Source organism: Diadema antillarum, unplaced genomic scaffold, assembly GCF_040938485.1.
Source record: "Diadema antillarum isolate AM-2024a unplaced genomic scaffold, OU_Dant_1.0 seq00001411_RagTag, whole genome shotgun sequence".
Taxonomy (NCBI): domain Eukaryota; kingdom Metazoa; phylum Echinodermata; class Echinoidea; order Diadematoida; family Diadematidae; genus Diadema; species Diadema antillarum.
In genome coordinates this window covers 1,237,855-1,247,199 of record NW_027272165.1, presented here as the reverse complement: position 1 = coordinate 1,247,199, position 9,345 = coordinate 1,237,855, and the positions used below count along the sequence as shown (strand labels likewise).

Here is a 9,345-nt window from a genome sequence, read left to right as displayed (position 1 = left end):
ACTAAAGTCTGGTAGGTGAAGGTTTTCAGGCGGATGGTGCTGCTAAAAATGCACACATCTTGCTGTCCATATTCTTCATTGCCGTTCATCTCAGCCACCTGACACAGGTCCAGAGAACTGCAGTTGCTTGGATATGTAGAAGTACACTAGATTTTGCAAAGCAGGAACGTAACCTTCCTATATCAAAGAGACATGTCATCTACATTCACAGCTTCTCACCATCTGTCCTCCGAATAAAACTCCCAACAAGGGGTGAATTGATCCATTTGCAAGAGATGGGATGCTATATTAAAGTGGCCAGTTAAAGTGGGGAATACTTCACAGGAAGAATAATTTCATGCAACTTTGTATTGTTGGTGTGTGTGCAGCATGGCACTGGTGTGAAAACAAAAACACATGAATTTTTCTCATCCTCTTGAGTCAATATCTTTTATTTGTGCATGAACATACTTCTCATCAGCCTGTGCTAAATGTGCACTCGATAAACGGTAGGGCCTACACTGCAGTGGCCCATACATGTGCATATTTGCCATGCTGCAACATCCATCTAGGTACGCCCATCTTTTGACTGATTTTCTATCACAAAAGTCTTGGAAATAATGCTCGATTTCTGGTGACAGCAAGCCTTGACAATCTGCACCATCATTAAAAAAATTCCAAATCTTATCTCAACTGGCTGAGCATGTAAACTGTGAAATGTGTTCCACTTTTCAACATGTTCCACAAGATTCACACAAATTTTTATCTGTTGATGACATCACGTTGTGCAGAGCAACATTCACACAATACTTTCACTTGGATGGACCCATGACAAGAGTGGCAGCAGCAAGCTGATTGGGCTGACAGATCACCAGAGCCTCTTGTATTACCATGCCAGTCATCTCCCGTTCATTCCCCAAGCGATGATCTTTTAATCTGTTTGGTTAACACATTAACAAAGTCCACTCAAACTCCCCTCCAAGCATTCTGGGCTTGGCGGAGAACACCTCAGTACAGGGATTGAGCGCCGGAGTTCTCAAACTCTGCCCAGGCATCGTTGAGCTCCATGAAGATGAGCTTGGCCAGCTCTTCGTGGGGGGAGCCAATCTGCTTGTCAGGGTGCGCTGTGAGAACGGCCTTGCGATACCACTTCTTGACCTGGTGGAGACAAAACAAGAGGACAATTTGATAAATACCAGGCAGTCTGAAGGAGGCCTAGTTTCTCAGCAGGTTAGGCTCTGAGCAAAGGTATCAACAGTGGTGAACTTTGTTTCAAAAGCAACCCGTGCAGGCAAAAAACACACATCCCAAATGTCATTATTTGGTCTTGGTTAAAAATGGAAATATTGTACTTTCTCAGCATGACAAATCAATGGCAACACAATTCATAGAATCAAAGATCCTATTTCTCTCTGAGATTTTGGTACATTTCTTTCCAATTTTGTGAAGTTTTAACGAAATCAACTAGTTTCAGCTATCATTCTGTCTAAGACAAGATAGACAGTTAATATTCAGAGTTGATAATGTAATGAGGGTAGGATGATAATTTCTCCCTCCAAAATTACCCCAGGACTTGAGGGGCTAAGGGCTAATGAAAGGAACAGAGAACATACCTGGTTGTGTTCCACCAGCTGGTGCATTCCTATGGGTTTCCACCTCTCCTCCCCATCCCACAGCACCTGGTGCAAGGAGCAGATCAGGGCTCGGATGTTGTTCTCCTTTCCTTTGATCCAATCTCGCACCTGAAGCAGCACAAAAAGATGACACATCTAGGGATATTAGGACTGCACCTTCATGCAAACAACCATCAGCAGGGCAGTGAAGCGTTTTACAGAATTAACTATGTAAATAATCACAAAATAGACTTGTGTTTGTATTCAGCTCACCTTTGTATCATTGCATATATCCCAAGCTTCATCAGCAAGCTTACATCTAGTAATTTTTCATTTTTCACTAAGAGGAAAAAGGACGGTTGGAAAAGCATCCTGAAAACATGATGCATCTTAGACCATATTAACAAATCAAAGGAATATTCATCATTCCCACTCAGGTACTGGTATCAAGGCATGCAAGGCCTACGTTGTACATTCAAGAATCTCAGTGCTATTCATGTTGAGGAACCTAGGAAGTCTACTTTGATAGGAACAGGGAGAAATTCACATCTTCCAATCACTGACCTTGAGTACGTTGGGGTCAGTCACCCTCTCTAGTTCCTTCCTCTTCATGTCGTTGATGGTCTTGGGCTCACTCTTCTTGCTGGCAGACTGGAATCCCTGGCCGGACAGGAGGTTGCTGAAGTCAGCCTGCTGGGCTGCCTTGCTGGTCATGAAACCTGCATTGATGAGAGAATAATTACAGATGGCATGTGACCAGGGGGATGTTTCACTAAGCTCTACAATCAATCCTATGTTAAATTCAGTTGATCTTACGGACAATTTTGGGATCTATCAGTCCTAAGAAGCTACTAACTGTTTCACTTAGCCATTTGGGAACAATATGCCATGGTCTCTAATACATTGTGAAAGTCTATGTAGCCTTCCTAACTGATCTGATCTGAATCTGCCAGAACTCTGGCTTCACTGACTATTTTGATATACTGTATACGCCATATATTTCGCGAGTCTAAATTTTCGTGAATCGGGAATGCCCGACGATTTCGTGAGTGGTTAAATTCGCGATCGTGGAGTCCTGTACTGACCGGAGGAGTGTTCACGCGTACATCACATTCACATCAGGATCAGAGTCAATAATTTCGTGTGTCTTTAATTTTGCGAATAGCACCTGACTCGCGAAATTCGCGAAAATAAAAACCTCGCTAAATATTCGGTGTATACAGTAGTTCCAATGTTAGTGGAATAGGGCCCAGGATTAACAGGGGGACATAATAAAACTACAGAATACTAACAACTTCACAGGGAAAGGAAAGTTTAGGAAGGAAGGTAAAAAAAGAGTCACTCTTTGAAACTCACCACCCATCCTCTTGCCCCTTTCCTCCCTGTTCCCGATGACACTGAATCCTGTGGCATGGTAGTTGGGTTTGGCTTGTTGCTGCTGCTGCTGTGGCTGCTGTTGCGGAGATGGGGCAGTCTTCATTGGCGACGTCTGGGGCTGGGCCGGCCTGGCTGTGTGCGAGGGGGACCCCATACCCATGCCCATGCCCTGCCCGTAGACGGGGCCGGGCTTTGCCTGCCAGTTGCCAAAGTTCTGGGGCGGCTGCTTGGGCTGCTGGGGCTGCTGGGGCTGCTGGGGGCTCCGCTGCTGCTGCTGGTTCATGGGCTTCGGGCCTGAGGGGGTTGGCGAGAAGTTGGCAAAACCCGCAAAGGGGTCTTTCTTTGCCCCAGGGTTCACTGCTGGCGAGCTGTTTGGCGTCCTGTTTGGCTGGGGCTGCATCGGGCTGGACTTGGCTGCTTGGCTGCCTTGGTCCCACCCTGACATGAGATCTGGCCCACTGCTACTCTGTTGGTGGTGAAAAGAAGAGGAAAAAAGGAATTATAAAGAGGTTTCAAACTTTCCATACAGAACTATGTTTTGATGCCATGAACAAGATTCTGACACAAAAACATGATGCCAAAAACAAACAAATTGTCTTTCAAACTGACACACTGTACACATATATGTTGCTCTTGATAACTTGGTTATGCTATCAGAAATCAAAGGAGTATGCTGAATAATGGACTAAATTCATCTGATACCCGAGACATAATGCTGAATCATTATCAGCTGACATTTAACCTGGATAAGTGATAGATGGATCTTATTCTACAACATCACACAAGATGGAAGATTTACAAAAAAACAACAAAATGAACAAACCTGTTTCAAAGTAGGACCGCCATTTTGTGCAAAACCTCCAAAGTTGCCCAAAAGGTTGTCGCTGCTGTGTGTCTGCCGGGGCATGCCTCCCTGAGGAGCACTCAGGTGGTTGCTGCTTGATGCTGGTGTTGGCGAGGGGGTGGATCTCATCTGACCACCAAAGGGGTCAAAGAGTGGTTTACTGGTGGCTGCAGCAGGCTGTGGCTGCTGGGCATTGGTTGATGGATTGAATGCCTGCTGTCCAAAGGCTGCAAATGGATCAAAGAGGTCTTCTTCTTCAGTCTGTTTTTGATTGCTGGTCGGTTCTGGCTGCTTGGCTGCAGCCTTTGGCGTTCCTTGCTGGGAGGATGACGGAGAAGCGAAGGGATCAAACGTGTCGCTGGCGGGCGCTTGCTGCTGCTGCGACTGTGGCGTGACTGGTGTTGTACGCTGTTGTGACTGTGGCTTGGACTGCATGAACGGATCAAACGTATCCCGAGACTGGGCATTCTTTGGTGTGGTGCTGCCAACATCCAGCTTGGCGGTTGTGTCAACAAGGAGATCAAAGTTAGATGGGTCTCTTGGTCCTGGGTCCATGAGGTTGGATTCAGGTGCCGGTGGCTGCCCTCGCTGGCTGCCACCAATGTTCAGGAGGTCTGCAGTCTGAGACTCCTCGGGCTCAGCCCTCTCAGAGCCGAAGTCGGCGAAGAAGTCCTCCTCCTTCGCCCCGCCCTGTGGAGCTTGGCTGACATCTGCCTTGAAAAAACTGTCTTCACTACCACCAGCCAGCTGGACAGGTCTTTGAGCGTTTGTCGTCTGACCGGGGTTGGCTAAGCGGAGAGCTTGGAAGTCTTCAAAATCGTCCTCGCTGTCGTCATCGTCGAGTAAGGTCTCGTTCTCCTGGGTCGGGAGTTTCACCTGGCCCCCTTCCGGCGGCCCATCCTTGTCCTGCCAGGAGAGAGACTGGAAGAAGCTCTTCTTGTCGCTGCCTGCAGGTGGCTCCTGGGGGGCAGTCTGGGCGGTGGGTGGGGTGGACTTTGAGGGAGGATTAGCAGCTGAGCTCTCGGCTGCTCTCTTTTCCTTCTGCTCCCTCTCCTTCGATAGCTTTGCCTTTTCATCCATGGTACCTGCAAATGAAATGCGCAGAGCAAACACATTAATTCAAAGAATATTACATGAAAATTTTAAGTGAACGTCACCTTTTACAAACTTCATATATCGCCCCCTAATACATCTGGTAGTCCTGTTATGTGAGTTCATAAAGATGTTATGCAGAGATGATTTAAAAAGAGCAAATCATGCTTTCTAGGAATAGGATTGCAACATGGCTTTGAATTTGGATATTGAAATCACTAGTAAATAACTTTTTGATTTTCATGGAATACAGCTGTCTATAGTTTATATCATTTTGAATCAAAATTATGGCAATATGCTGGAAACAGGTCACATTTTATGAACAAAATCACTTAATATCTGCAGCTGTACTTCACAGAATGTTTAGCATTAACAATTCATGTAACAATATGCACTCATTCGCACCTCACCACTGCATAATATTACAAAATTCGGGAGAAAAGAAACGTGGTAAAGATATCAAACAATATTTGCAAGGTACAACACCATCTAACCACAGTAAAAACATTTATCAGTGACACATGTCTGCCCCGTATCTGTCCACAATGAAGATCTTGTCACATTGTGGTCTTCAGAGGGCAGCAGACTGATTTCAATCTTGGGAAAAACAGGAAGACTTCAATCAACACTGACCTTGTTGATTTCAGCTCCATCATCCCTTCTCTTTAATAAGAATCTCTTGGAATAGCTTTAGTCACAAGGAACGATGAAATGTCATATCTTAGTTACAAGTCATCCTATACATTTGAATCAATCATAAGTAAAATGCCACCGCAAATGCACCAATTCCTTCATATTATGAAGAAATTTTTTTTTTTTTAAATTCATAATTGCTGCAGACTTCAACAGCAGAATGACATTACTCTTTCAAATGTACATGACAATTTTAAAATTTCAAAATTTGTTGAAATGAGCCCTGTGTCACATGTGTGTAGTAATAGCTTTTAATAGCAACTATGCCTCTGATGTGCCTAGATTAAAAACTCACAATTTCTTTTCAATATTCAGAATGTTTTGAGACTATCAAGCACCCCCTCCCTCACCCTCCCATCCCTTCCCCATCAAACTAGGTACATTTATGCTCCCTATGCTCATAAATGTATGCTGGTCAAAAAAGTTGGCTTTTGGAGCATGTGCAATATCATGCAAGTTCACTGTGTTTGCTGTCACAAGTTTTGCCCTGACCAAGCAGGTTCCACTTTTCTTTTACTGCTACCCCTACCTCTAGTCAAAGATTCTTGACCCCATTTGTCCTCACCGAACTGATTTCTGACACTGTCCCACTCCTCCTGGCCAGAGAAGCAGTACTTGGGGGTCAGGCGCTGGGTCTCAAAGGTCGCCCAAGGGGGGCGCTTCTCGGGCACCCTGTCATTCTCTGACACCACCACATCCAGGGTGACGTGGAAGTGATCGGCAAACTTTTCGTGTTCGAAGGAGTCCAGCTCATACCTGACACAGGTGGAACAGTAGGCATTGTCATCACAAATATCACATAATGTTTCCACAGACTAGGTTCATGCTTCATTGTTGAAAGGAAACAATTTTTATGTAATGTCATCCTAAACAATGAAATATTAAAAAAAAATAAAATCACTCATGTTTCATTCTGAAGGGAAATACATGAGGAACAGAGAAGAGCTGATTGATTTGGGAGTGAAAGAGTCATAATTACCTCATGAATAGTTAACTAACATTTCAAGCTATCCCTCCCTGGCACATGAACTTGAAAACATCTAAAATATACGAAAGATTTTAGATCAGTTTGTAAACATTCACTTTTGGGGAAACTTGGGAAGCCTAGGAAGCCTTTTGAAGAAAAAAAAACAGCATAAGTCAGATTCCATCTACTATTCTAAATTTTGCTAGAGAATCGATATATATGTACATGAACATAGCATTACTGGTTCATTTTGCTAAACTCCTGTGAAGGGGTGATCCTGAACTGGCTGGATGGTACATCATAAAAATGAAACAAAACAAAACAAAATAAAAATTATCTGGTACCAGGCCATTCACTTGGAAGTTCTGAACACTATGAAAGCAAGTTTTTAGTTGTTTAAAAAAATGACATTTCTTTGTCATTTTAATTTTGAAACTTCAGCTATGAATGACACTTTACATATCATAGGCAAATTATTGCCTAATCAGGTGATGCTTGTACTATATATGAGGCACACTTATGATGTAGCCCAGACAGAATAATTTTTTCATTATAGCAAACATCTATGTGCACTCGTGTATTAGGTGTGGGAGCAGATATGTCTGTTTTATAATACATGCACGTAAGCATGTGCATCACCCTCCAATACGCAGATGCAGAGCATTTCCACTTATGTAAAGAAGTAGAAATAGTATACTACTTGTACTAGTGCCCATGCATGCAGTCCGTGCATGTTTTGTCAGACTTAACCAGATAAGCTGCTGGAACTTACTTGCTAAAAGTGATTTCCTTGGTTCCTAATTCCACAAAGCCAGTGTAGAATTGGAACTGGAACATCTTCAGTCCAGTTACCTGCAATTAATAACAAGAATTGATTAAGAACATAAATTCAACCAGCTCTATTCAAATTCCCCCAATCCATGAATTTTAGAAGATATGAATAAACAGCAATGCCACCAGAGTGAAGAATATTGAATGCAAACATCAAAGAATAAAGAAGAACTACTCTCAACACATTAAAGCATCCACAATCAGCCGGTTTATTAAGCACTAGACTCCAAACGAAATCTCCTCACCTTTCCTTGCACTTTTCCACCAAATGTTGAGCGGGCATGGTAGACAGCAATCATGATGTCACCCGCGACAGGGAGGTTGAGTTCTATGGTGGCCGAACCATCCTCTATCTCAAAGCCCCTAAATGATAATAGGATGGAAACCAGATACATCTACAGGATGAAAAATGTTCCGAGATTCGAAATGCTACTTTCCACTAGCTTCAGCAACAATCTAGCAATACCTCAGAGAGGAAAGATCCAACTTACTTACTGTTTCCCCTCCAATGTAGCCATCAATCATAGTTAACTTCAAACAAACTTGCACACAAGTAAAATTTTACTATGTCAAGCTTAATCATTGGAGATGATTATTTTTTTTTTATCAAACAAAGGCTTAATTGGGAAAAGCCTTGTAAAAAAAATACATTGATAAATAAGTACATAAACAAACAAATGCATAAATTTATTGATTACTTAACAAATACATTGATAAAACAAGGTTCTTGTAGATGTTGGATCATTAGCAACTCTGAGAGTGTACTGCTCAGCAAGAGTAATGACCACAAGATTCTGCATCTTTAAAACTTATGACTTTTTGATGAAACAAAGTATTAGAAGTTATCAGTTCATAACGTTTTCCTGGTCATTAGATGGATGGAATACAAAATGTACACCATCTTTGCGCCGAGACATCTTTAATGCTGGTAGCAATTACACACAGACATGATTATATGACATCAATTCAGATTTACCTCATCCTTTCATACTCCTGTGAAGTAGAAAGAATTCTCTCCTCATCATGGAATACTTCACAAAATGGACGGCAACCACTCCTGAATGACAATCAAAATTAAGCACTTTGTAAATAAATTGAATTCCATGACTAAGGACCCTAACATGCAACACATATTCATACAAATAGCATGCTGGTACTACAAGTGTACAATTACATACAGACAAAAAGTAGGCGCACTTCTAAATGGTGAACCTGCCAAGTACAAGCTATCCTTCTGTAGTGATTATTTGACCATACAATGTTTTATTTGGCAATCAGATAAGAGGTATGTGGCCATGTCTACTATCTTCTCTTTTTTTTTCAATACAAAGCATTAAGAATATAATTTTTACCCCTCAAAAAGCAAGGAAGGAAGGGTAAAACAGAAGAGCAGCCTGCTAAATAGTGCTGACATCTCCCTCAACGATGAACTTCAAAGAAAGGGCACACTTCAGAATGGAGGATTAATTTTTCCACTTAAAGGTAAAATAAGACATGAGATACAATATAGTTGTATGCTTACCACATGATTAAAAGCCTATCATACTACGCCATGTTAGATCTGGTGACTTTGATTATCATACAAACAGTACTGAAATGCATGGTAGATGGCAGTGAAATGGGATTGGTAAGGAGAGAGCCCAAAGCTTGCCTCATCTTGTTGTAGAGTGGGACGGGAGTCAGTCTGAGGGTCTTCATGAGCAGCACTCTCTGGTGAGGGACGAGGGGTTTCTCTGGTGACAGCATCCCACAGATGTACTCCATGTATCTATTCATGGCAAAAAACACAACACACAGCTTTAGATTACAAAACATCAGCAGCAACCAATCATTTCTAGGTTTGTGTATGAAAGCCTTCTTTCTCCAGGGACAAGGATTTAAAAAGTGCACCATACCAGACTATCTGATAGAACACCAAATGTTCCATAAGTTATTATACATTGTTATCA

The 9,345-nt window shown here is 42.4% G+C and overlaps 1 protein-coding gene across 1 annotated transcript in view; it reads right to left on the bottom strand.

Annotated features, from left to right (window-relative positions):
• Positions 1-390: 390 nt before the first annotated feature.
• The window catches only part of LOC139709199 (cyclin-G-associated kinase-like), a 28,823-nt gene continuing 19,868 nt past the window's right edge, over positions 391-9,345 (bottom strand). Inside the window, exons 13-22 of the mRNA XM_071621150.1 lie at positions 9,048-9,164; positions 8,373-8,453; positions 7,642-7,759; positions 7,338-7,417; positions 6,164-6,354; positions 3,793-4,898; positions 2,949-3,435; positions 2,157-2,311; positions 1,593-1,721; positions 391-1,137 (exon numbers count right to left, since the gene is read on the bottom strand). Coding sequence (XP_071477251.1) covers positions 988-1,137; positions 1,593-1,721; positions 2,157-2,311; positions 2,949-3,435; positions 3,793-4,898; positions 6,164-6,354; positions 7,338-7,417; positions 7,642-7,759; positions 8,373-8,453; positions 9,048-9,164 — 2,614 coding nt within the window. The 3' untranslated portion in view covers positions 391-987. The remainder of the gene's footprint in view (positions 1,138-1,592; positions 1,722-2,156; positions 2,312-2,948; positions 3,436-3,792; positions 4,899-6,163; positions 6,355-7,337; positions 7,418-7,641; positions 7,760-8,372; positions 8,454-9,047; positions 9,165-9,345) is intronic.